General features: G+C 43.8%; 4 protein-coding genes across 6 annotated transcripts in view; 3 read left to right on the top strand and 1 right to left on the bottom strand.

The window, feature by feature from the left end:
• Positions 1-9,309, top strand: part of LOC128259413 (uncharacterized) — a 29,353-nt gene extending 20,044 nt beyond the window's left edge. For all 3 annotated transcript variants that reach the window (XM_052991765.1, XM_052991766.1, XM_052991767.1), the window contains 6 exons: positions 5,509-5,797; positions 5,878-6,053; positions 6,117-6,230; positions 6,845-7,033; positions 7,095-7,427; positions 7,488-9,309. In XM_052991765.1, coding sequence (XP_052847725.1) covers positions 5,509-5,797; positions 5,878-6,053; positions 6,117-6,230; positions 6,845-7,033; positions 7,095-7,427; positions 7,488-9,015 — 2,629 coding nt within the window. In that variant the 3' untranslated portion in view covers positions 9,016-9,309. The remainder of the gene's footprint in view (positions 1-5,508; positions 5,798-5,877; positions 6,054-6,116; positions 6,231-6,844; positions 7,034-7,094; positions 7,428-7,487) is intronic.
• LOC128259427 (lysozyme P) lies at positions 794-1,335 on the bottom strand. The gene has a single exon (XM_052991783.1). The coding sequence runs from the start codon at positions 1,290-1,292 to the stop codon at positions 867-869; it is 426 nt and encodes a 141-aa protein (XP_052847743.1). The 5' UTR covers positions 1,293-1,335; the 3' UTR covers positions 794-866.
• On the top strand, positions 3,351-3,856 carry LOC128259429 (lysozyme S). The gene has a single exon (XM_052991785.1). The coding sequence runs from the start codon at positions 3,394-3,396 to the stop codon at positions 3,814-3,816; it is 423 nt and encodes a 140-aa protein (XP_052847745.1). The 5' UTR covers positions 3,351-3,393; the 3' UTR covers positions 3,817-3,856.
• A 496-nt stretch (positions 9,310-9,805) lies between the features above and the next one.
• On the top strand, positions 9,806-12,545 carry LOC128259298 (uncharacterized). The gene is given in 7 exon segments (XM_052991601.1): positions 9,806-10,312; positions 10,364-10,736; positions 10,789-11,037; positions 11,238-11,382; positions 11,385-11,553; positions 11,618-11,990; positions 12,052-12,545. Coding segments are annotated over 7 exon segments (1,884 nt in total). The 5' UTR covers positions 9,806-9,995; the 3' UTR covers positions 12,310-12,545.
• Positions 12,546-12,689: the final 144 nt, after the last annotated feature.

Below are 12,689 nucleotides of genomic sequence, written 5' to 3' on the forward strand. Positions count from 1 at the left end.
ATTGTTTGCAATCGCGCCAAAGTCCGTTGGCACTTGCGAGACATAAAGAGTTTTCAATGAGATACATACGTACCACAGCCAGATGATAAACACAGCGATAACGGCAACTTTTCATACGTAATTTGTTTTATGCCTGGAAATTAAATTAACTTGTTTACCAGCCATTTTAGCTTTTTGCTTTGCGGGCAGTAATGTCTAATAGATTTCAACCGCTTTGGCCAGACCAACTGTCATAATGACTCTGTTATGTGTGGGCCATTATATAAAATTTCACTTTTTAAGCCAAAAAGGCTCTCCATTTTCCTCTGACGACAGTTTTGCAATTGCTAAAAGATCACGAGTCAATTACACTTAGAAATAACGTGCTGCTATATATTGAAAACATTTTTGAATGTACGATAAATGGAAAGTTGGTCTTAGGTGACCTATTCAACAATATATTTATTCAACAAACATTAATATATGATGAATAAAAAAGGTTTTTGTTTTAAAATATTTCCAATATTTAAAAGAATACTTTTTGGTAGAAATAAAAAATTTAAACAAATTTGTTTTTTGAAGAAAGGAAACCCGTTAGACACTCTAACAAACACGAATATGTTATGCATAAATAGGTTGTTGCTCTAAAATGTTTTCATCATTAAAAAAATATATACATTTTTTAAAGAAAACCCTTTTATGTTTAGAAAATGGACGAACCTTAATCTGGTTTTTGCCTTAAAATATTTTTAATTATTGAAAAATAATATTTTTAACAAATAGAAAACCCATCATAAAATACCCACTTTTAGAGGAAACTTTAGGGTATGGTTTATTTTAAGGCATAAAAGGATAATTTTTTTTTGGGTAGCAGAATCAGATATTTTTTAGAAGCAACTATTGATCGAGGGCAGGGATCCACTGCAGTACTTCCAGGTGGACCAGGCAGTCCATCCCTGTTGGCGCAAAATCTTTTGGGCACATCTCACGGAGTTGGTTATATTATCGGTCAAGAGGGCATTGCAGCTCAATCCACACTCGTTGTAGGAGAAGCGGCCATCGGCCGGTTTGCACCAGTACTTGTTGTTGATCTGGAAGATGCCGTAGTCGTTGGATCCATTGGAGTTGGCCGGACCCACCACTCCGGTGCGGTAGGAGCTCTCGTGCTGGGCGATGCAGGTCCAACGAGCCAATTGGTCACGGGGAACACCCAGATTGGACATCTCACGGGCCAGCGAACAACGATCCATGGTTCGGGCCTGTGTAGCCACTGCAGCCAAAGCCAGGACACAAATCACAAAGAAAGCCTTCATCTCGTTGGAAATGATTTGCAATTTCTAACTGATGAATCGATCTGCAGCCGCAATATATTTATACCCAAGAAGAGCACTCCAAGTCGTCGCAGTTGGGTAAACATTGTAAACTATTTGAATGCTTGGAGAGAGCAATCGGTATGTTTACCCATAATTAGAGGAGCTAATAAGGTGCCGTTCAAATACAATGTCGTCTGTTGTGCCATCGAAATTAATGTTCCATAAACTAGTTAATTCGAAATGCCAAAAAAATCTTTTACTTAGGGAAACCTAAAGAATTTATTTTAAATTAATTTACTTAAAAAATCTTATTGCCAAATACAAATAGATATAAATATATTTTACCATTAGTTGGAATTAAAACAACTCTTATTAAAAAAAAAAATTAATAAAATGTTTCCTAAATATGTTATATTTAAGTAAAAGTTTACATAGCCAGCAAAAACTTGCAAGTAACTCTAAATAATAATGGTGTATTGCTTAAATATTAAATATAATTCTAAAGACTGATAGACCACAAAAAATTAAATGGTAGTTATCTTTGGCAATCAAATCCAATTTATAATTTTAGATGTCAGATTTAAATGCGTTTTAAGAACGTGTCCTATCTGTAGATTATATATATTGCTAACAACCTAACCAGTTAATACTTTACAAATCGCATGATCTTCATACCTAACAAAGGCGATTGAAGTACCCCCAAAAAGACGGAAGTTTGGCATCCAAATATGGCAGTTCCTTCACACTCGAACAGACAATCTACGCATTAAATAAATCCGACCAACTCGAACTGAATCTGTATCTCTTTGTGCGTAAGAGATCCATTCGGCTGTAGTTAGCTGTCTTTCACCAGCGATTCAAAATATTTATCTCTAATATAGTAGGCATTGTCTTGGCCATTTCTCGGAGGGTCCCTGCTCACGCAACTCGGGTGGGGTTGCATGTGGGGCCTAATTATTCAACGTTATTCATTGTGCGGCATTCGAGGTATTCGAGTCTGGAAATTGCAATACGTAGCGCTCTTTCTTTCGCCCAGACAAATTCCCATCTTTTGCACGGCCCGAAGTTTAATGTCCGACTTTGAAGTGTTGCGGCATGGAGTGGAGTGTGGAGTGTGGAGTCGCAGGTTTAATGGCGAAACAACTCCACTTGACTGCAGCTATTAGCCACCGGTTGTGGTCTGGTTTATGGCCGAGCCAAAAGTGTGATTAATCATCTGGATTATCACTTGGGCGGTTCCAGAGCTCTATCTACCGTTTTTGGCTACTCGAACTCAATGGGCTGCCCTTCTAAACCAACACCAGCCCAGCCCATCGGCATTGTTGATATAACAGCAATTATGCTAATCAGTTTGAAGGCGCGTCGAGGTCTCTACCTTTCTCCTACATTCAATGAACTTCAGCAACACAAACGATGACGAAACGTTGGCTAACACTTGCTATTCAAGGTAGTCGATAGTGGCTTATCAGCAGAAAGCTCTATGACCTCTATTTGGCTTGTACCAAGCCTAAAACTATGCAGCTTTTGCTGGAGCAATGTTCTTTTGTATTCTTTGAGATGGCATCCTCTGATATACCCGTTCTGCTGATAAAGTTGTTTTGCTCAATGCAATATTTAAATCAGTCCGCTTTAATTATATTTTTATCTTTGAGTGCCCGACAAAAATTTCCTTCCCAAACTCGGTTATCAGTCTAAAGGCGCCCCAAGGTCTATCTTTCTCCTTAAATTAACGAACTTGAAAAACCCAAACATAAATGAAATTTTGGTAAACACCGGATATTCAAGGTAGTTGATAGTGGCTTATCGGTGGAATCTTCTTATGTTCTGCCAGCCTAGAACTATGCAGTATTTGTAGCAGCGTAGTATTTTTTAACATTTTTTTGTGATTGAACCTTTCGATTTACTCGTACTGCTGATAAATTAAATTATTTAAATCTTGAAACTGGTGGTTCTTTTAATTATATTTCTATCTTTGAGTGTTCAGAATCTAAACTGAAGAACTCAAGGGTTGATAGGCCACGCCATGATGGGCGATTAGTTGCCTATAAATACCCAGGGCACGGGCCAGGAGAGTCAATCAGTTTGGATCAAACCTATCGACATGAAGGCTTTCTTTGTTCTGGTGGCACTGGCCATAGCCGCTCCTGCCCTGGCCGGCCGCACCCTGGACCGTTGCTCCCTGGCCCGCGAGATGGCCAACTTGGGCGTCCCTCGTGACCAGCTGGACAAGTGGACCTGCATTGCCCAGCACGAGAGCGACTACCGCACCTGGGTGGTGGGACCGCCCAACTGGGACGGCTCCAGCGACTACGGCATCTTCCAGATCAACGATCTGTACTGGTGCCAGGCCGATGGCCGCTTCTCCTACAACGAGTGCGGACTCAGCTGCAACGCCCTGTTGACCGACGACATCACCAACTCCGTGCGTTGTGCCCAGAAGGTGCTCAGCCAGCAGGGATGGGGCGCCTGGGCCGTCTGGCACTACTGCAGCGGATGGTTGCCATCCATCGATGATTGCTTCTAAACTGATTTTGACCACGAATAAAAGGATTGCATAAAAAATACGGCCAACTTCTTTAATACCATTAAATGCAGTAAAAAAAACTTCCAGTAATCCCAGTAAAAAACAAATCAAGAGCCGTTCTCTCGTGGTTCTGGTACTATAAAAGTAGGTTTAAAAACATTAAATGGTAAAGTTTTCCAGTTAAGAACCAAACATTAGCTTAAGCATTAGAGATAATGAAACGGATAAACAACATTAAGCCATCAGTGTAAAAATGTTATTTCTAGTAATTCATTTTAATTTCGGCTTAAGTACTCCGTCTTTCTGGTGATAAACTATAAAAGTAGGTTTTGAATTAAGCAAATGGTGGCACTTTGCAGTAAAAAAAAAACATTTTCAAGCTAAGCATTAAGGACATGAAAATGGGAGAAATAACAGTATAATTTACAGCTTTATTTAAACCATTTCTAGTTCGAAAATGGCTTCATTGGCGGTTTCCAGTTTTCTATAAAACTGTTTACTGTTTTTTGGTAACATTTCTAGAGCTGTTTAATCTACTCTATTAAACCGAAATTACTCGAGACCATGGGGATGCAAATAAAAACGGTTGGACATCTATTGCAACTAATGGAGAGCACTCTTCGAAGCCATTAGCCTGGGGGGCCATTTCACGGCTTATCAATTCCAGTTTTGTGGAGCAGTTTTCAATTTCTGTCTCACAAATTGATTTATGCAAATTTTAGAGCTGCAACCCCGCCTTCCCGCCGGTTACTGTTTTGAATGATCTTTCAACACTCTGCATTGAGTTGCCGTATAGTTGCGTTGAGTTTCTCCTGTCTGCGGCCAATGGCTGACATTGATCGAAGTGTTTTTTTGTCTGGAGGGGTTGGCTGCTGTGGGAACCGCATTTATATAGCAGTAGTCAATCAGTCAGACCATAGCCTCCGACTTGGAGTTGTTCGACTTCCAAGAAGCACACACACACACCAAACACACACTATACACCAAACACCACACACCTAACTTAAAGAATCAAATGGAAATGCCTGAGCATCGGCGGTACGTGACTGATTGGCTGATTGATACTGAGACTGAGGTAACCCACCTGTGTGGCACGTCATAACCAGCCGAGCACAATGGCAGCCTAATTTGCATAGCCAGCATATGAACCGTTAACCCCACGTTGTGGGCCAACGGTACAGGGGTTTTGAGAGGGAACTTCAACCCATGGATGATGTCTCTCTTTCAACTCGCGCTTGCTAGTGAAAGTGTATCTCTATTTCTGGGCACATTAAAATGCAAATTTTCATTTCATTTTGTCTACGCACTGAAGGCGCAAAACAAATCAGCGACTGTCACAGATCAAAATCGCGTTCGATCGGTTAGTAAGCAGTGGCTAGGAAACAGGACTGCAGCCCACATGCAAAACTAGGTGTCGTTGACAGCGGATATATCGCTATAGCGACTATATAGGCAAAAGCACCTGACCAGAGACACCTCGAATCCGAATCCAACTGCAGATAAGCTGCGCCTCAAAATGTTCAATAAACTTAACAGCTTGTTTTTCCGGTGCGTTACGTGGTGGCGACCCAAACTCCCAACTCCAGCTAGCAACCACTCTTTTATAGCCTATGCAAATACGAGTTCTCCCATGTCAAGCACGTACATTAATTGACTCCACCCGATTGGTTTTCCCCTTTCCAATTAACGCAGCGACAGCTCGACACTGCAGCGACACCATAGCCAACAAGCTCGTCACCCGGGACAACACCTCCACCAGCACCTCCACCAACAGCAGCACCAGCACCACCTCCAGATGGCTCCCAGTGTGTGCGAGCTGGCCGGCCAGGGTCAAAACAGTCAGGTTGTCCCCTCGAAAGCTGGCGGATCCAACAGCTCGGGGACCAATAAGTGCGGGGCGAGCAGCCTAAACGGATCCCTGGCCTCCTACAAAATTGGCGGCTCCGAACAGAGTTGGCCTCAGGCACCAGTTTACAGCAAGGTGAGTGGGGGTAACCAACTATGAATTACTTGTATTAATAACAGCCAACCAATAATCTACCCAATCTGATCTGGTCGCAGGAAAATCAACGTCCACCTGTCTACAATCCCGAGGACTATGTCCACTCGTTGAGAAAGTTCATCAAGGCCAGTAGTTCGGCCAAAAAGGTATCCATCTACGATGTGAGCACGGGACCCACTGCCAAGGAAGAGGCCTCCAGATCGGCCACCCTGCCAGCCAAACACTCGGAGTACAAGTAATGTTTATACTTTTACTTAAGTCATATATTTTGCTAATTGTTTTTCGTTATTTCAAATAGATCTCCCATTCCTGCTCCGCCAGAAAATGATAGAGAGATGTCCCTGCGTCAGTTTGGCTCTATTACAGATCTGCTGACCAAGTTGCGAGCTGATCTCAGAGTGTCCTTTCCCAGGTAAGAATCAGTAACTATACTTGTAACTCGAAAAGTAAAATTGTATATTTTGAAAATTATATAGCAAGTACAAGAAAGCGTTTCCATGTCCGTAAGTCTGTCCGTTTGTTTGTCCGTATGAATATGAAAATCTTGGAAACTATAAAGACCACAGATTTGTGAGTTAACATATAGATTCAAGTTATGCCAACGCAGGGCAAGTTTATTTCAAAATGTAGCCACGCGTACACTAATGCCCACAAATCGCTAAACTCTATAATACCTATCGACACACCAAAAATTTTCCAAATCGAACCATTATTTCAGAAGTTATTAAGAAAGTTATAATTATGACGTCACTGCACACTTATAAAAAACTGATTTCATATTTTTTAAAGAGCGGAAGAGAGTGAAAGAGCTGTAAGCAGTTGGGGGAGGGGGTACTCGTGGATCTAAGCTTGTAGTGCTGCAGTTTGGCAACTGGCGCCAACTAAAATCCGATTTTGTCCGAAGGCATTCTTTTATTGAAATTGGTTAGCTATGTAACGAGCATTTAATAGTCGCTGCACTTGACCATAATGGTTCTTCTTGTTACTCGTGAGATTGCTCATCCCCAACATTTATTGTCTTTTCAGCTTCGTCCAAGAATTTGTGGGCACCCCTGCGGATGGCATTAGCCATTTGCTAGAGGTGCTTCGCGCCATTCAAATGGCCCAGGCCAGCAATGCACCAGCTCCACTGCCAGGAGCCAGCAGTTCGCTGGCCATGACCAGGAACCCCCAGAGCTATCAGCGACGTGCTCTTCTAGACGAACTGTCTTGCCTGTGAGTAACCATAAAGCTCTCATTAAAAAGACCTCCTAACCAGTAGTTTTATCTTGACCAGTCAATGCCTAAGCATCTGCTGCTTGCGATCTCTGGATGCCATAGCCCGTCTGGGAAACACACCGGTGGGTCTCATGCCGTTGGCTTCTTCGGCCACTGGTCAGGGCATCCGAGCGCGTATTCTGGCCCTGCAATTGCTCGCCTTCGCCTGCGATCGCCAGCCCTTTGGAAGTGGCAGTGGCGGTCAGAAGATAGCTTCTGCTGGGCATACAGCAGTATCGGATGCCATGTCCACATTGCGATTGAGATGCAGTGAACCAGTACGCTTTCGTTTGCTGGTTGGCATCCTAAACAGCGGCGGTGGTTCTGGGGAACTCCAATGTGCAGGGGTCAAGTAAGTGAATACCTTAAAGAAATCTAAAGAAGATTATTAAATTTTTGTAATCTTATATAGATTTCTCAACACCTTCATTGAGAGTGCGGTGAGCATTCAGCAGCGTTTGTACATCCAGGCTGAGCTCTTCCAGGCTGGCCTAGATGCCAGCACCTTGGCCCGCACCATTTCCTCCTCGTCGCCCTGGTTGGATGCCCTGAAGATCGAGGTGAAGCGCTTCAACGAACTCCACATCGATGTGGACCAGATGATAACCCAGGCGAGGGATGCGGATCGCGTGCGCAGCCAAATGGTGATCCTGGAGCGAAGGGTCCAGATTCTGCACGAGGAGAAGGCCGTGCTGACCTCCATGGAGCGTCGACTTCAGGAGCGTTGTGCCGAGCTACAGCGCGAGATTTTTCGCCTTCAGGGCGCCCAGCAGCAGTCCAAATTCAAGCCGGTGGAGGGTGTCTCCGCGCACCACCACCAGCCAGTGGCCCTGCCCCGCCAGGTTCCGCCGCCCACAAAGACCAAGCAAACGAGCAGTTCGGAGCACGAGGACGAGGGCATCAGCAGCTCGGAGACGGGGGCATCCCTCAGTCCGGTGCCCATTCTGGTGCTGCCCTCCAAGGCAAAGCAATCGAAGTCGAGGAAGCTAATGGAGGAGGAGGATGAGGATGATGCGGCCACCATAGAGGATGTCATCGAGGAGCTGGACAACATCGTGAGTGAGGCGGAGAAGCAGATCAGCAGCCAGGCAGGCAGTGGTTCCCGAACGACAAAGATGCGACACCATCGCCAGGTGGAGAAGGACATTGTGCCGGTTAACATAGTGCCACAGCCACCGCGAAAGTCGCGATCTCTGGCCCACTTGGTGGCCCGCACCGATTGCTCCGATCAGGAGGGTTCGGATTACGGCATGGTCTTGCATCAGCCAGGAGATCCCGCTGCCGCCGAGCGTTTGGCAGCCATGCACAGCTTCTTCGATGAGGTGGACTACGATGCACCCGAAACGGATCAGCCGGCGGCCTATCAAATGGAGTCACCCACGCCAGACATGCCGGAGGCGAATGCCACGGCAACGGCCTACAATGCCAGCACCAATCGGGAGCTGCTGGATGTGATTATGAATGCGCGGCACGACGAGCACGATCCCACAATGCAGGCGCTGAGGAAGAGTGTCCAGGATGTGGCACCCGTGACGATTGTCCATCATCCGGTGAAGGTCAAGCCGCAGGCGCCACCACCGCCCACGCCGCCAGCGCAGCAATTCAATGGGGTCTTCTTTATGACCGGCATGAACACACCTCAGAAGTACCCGAAGCCGGATATCTCGGCTGCCCTGCAGGCCAGAAGGGTGACCAAGAATGTGGAGCGACTGGAGGCCGCCTTTGCCTCGGCACATCCCGAAGCCCTCAATGAAGCAGCCATCGGTAGGGAGAAATCACGCAGCAATCAGCAGATATACTTCACCAGTAATCTGGCCATGCGCATGCATGAGCACTCCAACTTTGGCCAGAACCAGACTCAGGGTCCAACCCTACGGACTCGATCGCACACACAGGGTTCCATGTCAAAGGTCACGGATCTGCCCTCCGGCCTCTACTGAAAACGATACTCCTCCACACCGATACTCCGAAAGATTCTCCAGATCCTGTGCAATAGCAATCCACTCCTAGGTTACTACAGCCCATTAACAGATCAGCGTATTTATAGAACACCTAAATCTACCCATATATAGTACTCCACTCATATGATATAAACACGTTTCTTATGCAATATCTCGCGATAACTGCAACCGAGACTAGGTTAGTTACGGTGGCAGCTTCAACCGGGTATCTAGCCGCTAAGTTTTAGCCTAATTGATTATTTTTCTTTGAATAAAGTTTCAATACTAAACTGATACGCTGTTTGTGAAAGTGACGACCGCAGGCAGACTTTATCTTTTGCAATTTGTGGGCATGTGTGTGCTAAATGATAAGCAACCGAATATTAACCCACAGGTGGGTCAAGGAGTATGATCACACGTTTTAATAATAATAATAATAACAATAAAAAACTGCTGCTTTCATTTGGATACTTCAGTAATTTAAATACAATTTTTCCATTAATGATATTCGGATAAAAAATTCTGAATTTGATCTAGTTTATGTTAATAAATAAATATTGTGTTAAAAAATTAAACAACAATAATTTTTGCCTTTTAAATCTTTAAAAAATAATTTTATATACATTACGCTTTAATTAAAAACATTAAAATTTAGCAATAAACAATCACAAATTGCTCAAATTCCTAAGCACATAAATACATACATGAGAATTGTATTCCTTTCAAAACATATTAAAATGTCAGTGCGCTATTAAGATTTAAGTGTTTAAAACTCGAAAGATCAAAGCTAGATATATAAATGCTGGCATATGTTTTTCTTGCCCGATCTACTTTAAAAATTCAGCTAATCGCTAGCCAGATTAGTCGGATCTTATCGCATGTTGCTTTGAATAACATTAGAGTGTCGACCAGTTGGAAGTGCATTGGCGGATTGAAGTGTTCCATTTTTTGGTTAGTCTGCAACTGATAGCGCTGCCAGCATGAGTAGTTCTCCTAATCCCATACGCGCCTTATCGCCTGCTTTGCACAGAGTGGCCATCGAGGAGCTGAATGAGGTGCCCAGTCGAGTTGAGTCCGACATAGCAACTCTCAAAGAATGGCTGCAGAGGCAACCTCACATCTGTGCCTGCCTCGAGGATCAGTTCCTGCTCAGCTTTCTACGTGGATCCAAATTTAGTCTGGAGAAGGCCAAGCAGAAGATAGATCGATTCTATAGCTTACAAGCTGCCATACCTGAGGTTTTCAATGAACAGCGATTGGCTGACGATGCTCAAGTGCTGGAGATTATTAGAATGGGGTAAGCAATGCTTTTGTATGACAAATTCTCCCTTAAAAGTTTTTCTCATAGAGTTATCTTGCGCATTCCCCTGGACAAAGAGGATGCTGGACCGGCGGTGACCATTATTCGAGCTGGCTCCTATGACATCAACAAATTCAAGTTCCAGGACATTATACGCGTGGGTTCCATGTTCGGTGAGATCATGATGCTGGAGGATGACAATGCCTCGGTTAGTGGCTACCTGGAGATCATGGACATGAGTGGAGTGACGGGTGCGAATCTGTTTGCCCTCCAGCCCCAACTTCTCAGCAAGTTCTCAGCCTATGCGGATGAGGCAATGCCAACGAGGCAGAAGGGTATCCATTTCATTAATGTGCCCAAGGCAATTGAGATGGGTTTCAAATCCCTGCTTGGATGGTTTCCCGTTAAAATTAAAGAGAGGGTAAGACAATATCAAATCCATAATGATATCTTTTTAATTACCATCAATTTAGATCTCTGTTAGTTCCGATACGGAGGCCATTTTTGATCGTGTTCCCAAACATTATCTACCAGTGGAATATGGAGGCACCAAGGGAACCATTAAGGATATTACTACCGAGATGGAAGTAAAACTTTCTAACTACAGCAGCTATTTTGAGGACTGCCAACATTTCGGAACTAATGACAAATTGCGCGAGGAACCCAGAAATCTAAGCCCGGAAGAGAGTGACTTTGGTCTAGATGGCTCTTTTCGCCAGTTGGTCATCGACTGAATCGGTTAAAATACCTGTTAACTCAACTGGGCCATAAACCCATAATAAATGTTTTCGATAAGCTCTGCATTGGTTATTCTTGGCGACTACTTCAATGTTTGGACTACTTCAGCTTTTAGACGATAGCTTATCGATTTCAACTTTAATTGGCAGGGTCGAAAATCGACATTCGTTCATCGACTGTCTAGAGGAACCCAACAAAGATGCCGTCCATCCGTCCACTGAGCCCTGAGCTGCAGAAAATTGCCATCGAGAAGCTGAACGAGGTCCCGAACAAACTTGATGATGATATTGCTGCGCTGAGGGAATGGATCAAGCAGCAGCCTCATCTAAAGCCCGCACAGATGATCAGTTCTTGGTGAACTTCCTGCGAGGCTGCAAATTCAGTTTGGAACGAACGAAGGTAAAAATCGATCGATTTTACACGCTACGCACCAAGTTTCCCGAGTTCTATTTGGGTCATAATGTTGATGTTGACAAAATGCTGGATATTTTTAAGCTAGGGTGAGTTTGGTAGTAAAATGTATATAAAAATCTATAACTCAATCTTTATTTAATTACTTTCTAGCACAATACTCATGCTGCCACGTCCTCTGAACGATAATGGACCACGTTTGGCTATAATTCGCATGGCCTCGTATGACCCCAGTAAATACACCTTTCAGGAAATAAATCGAGCTGCTGGATTAATACAGCAGATCACTCTCGATGAAGATGATGTGGCTATAGTGAATGGCTTGATATCCATTCTGGACCTGTCCAACGTCACCAGTGGTCACTATCTGCAGATGACACCGTCGTTTGCCAAGAAGATGACCGTGTTCCAGGAGGAGGCTCTGCCACTGCGACCACAAGGCATTCATTTCATCAATACACCCAATGGCTTTGAGACGCTCTTCAATATGATAAAGCCCATGATGTCAAAGAAACAGCAAGGACGAGTAAGTATAAGCTTTTTAAAACCAAAATTATGTATACTAAATAAGACTTTCTAACGCCTAGCTCTACGTCCATGGAAGCAAATGGGAATCTCTCTACGATCAAATACCCAAAAAGTACTTGCCTGCTGAATATGGTGGCGAAAACGGTTCAATTCCTGAGCTTATAAAAGATTGGGAGCAGCGCATATTGGCCTATAGGAATTACTGGGAGGAGGAGAAGAACTATGGAACCGACGAACGCCTGCGAGTGGGAAAACCTGTGGACTTTGAGAGTCTATTCGGATTGCAAGGCTCCTTCCGGCAACTCAATGTTGACTAAGGGTCTTTGCCCCGACTGCAAAATAACTAAAAATAGTTTCAGTTATAGCTCTTATCTTAGGTTACAAAGGTGTAGGAACTCAAGTACAAAAAAAAAATTAAAACTTTCGTTCTTTTAGTAAATTAAAAATAAATCCCAAAAACATCAAGTGCCAAAATGAAATATCAAATACAACGAAAGACCACCTGTATCAGCTGATTAAAAGAGCTGTTCATAGAGAGGCGGCATAATCAAAATACAAATTGAGATGCCAGTTGAGAGCCAAACAATACAAAACAAACGAAAGGCCAGAGCAAATTTGAAAAGAAAAGTTTTTCCAAAACCACATATAAGTATCCAAGGAAGACAAGAGAACTTGGAGTAAGACCAAAAATAAACCG

The sequence above is a fragment of the Drosophila gunungcola genome (genome assembly GCF_025200985.1).
Source record: "Drosophila gunungcola strain Sukarami chromosome 3L unlocalized genomic scaffold, Dgunungcola_SK_2 000005F, whole genome shotgun sequence".
In the NCBI taxonomy this organism is placed as follows: domain Eukaryota; kingdom Metazoa; phylum Arthropoda; class Insecta; order Diptera; family Drosophilidae; genus Drosophila; species Drosophila gunungcola.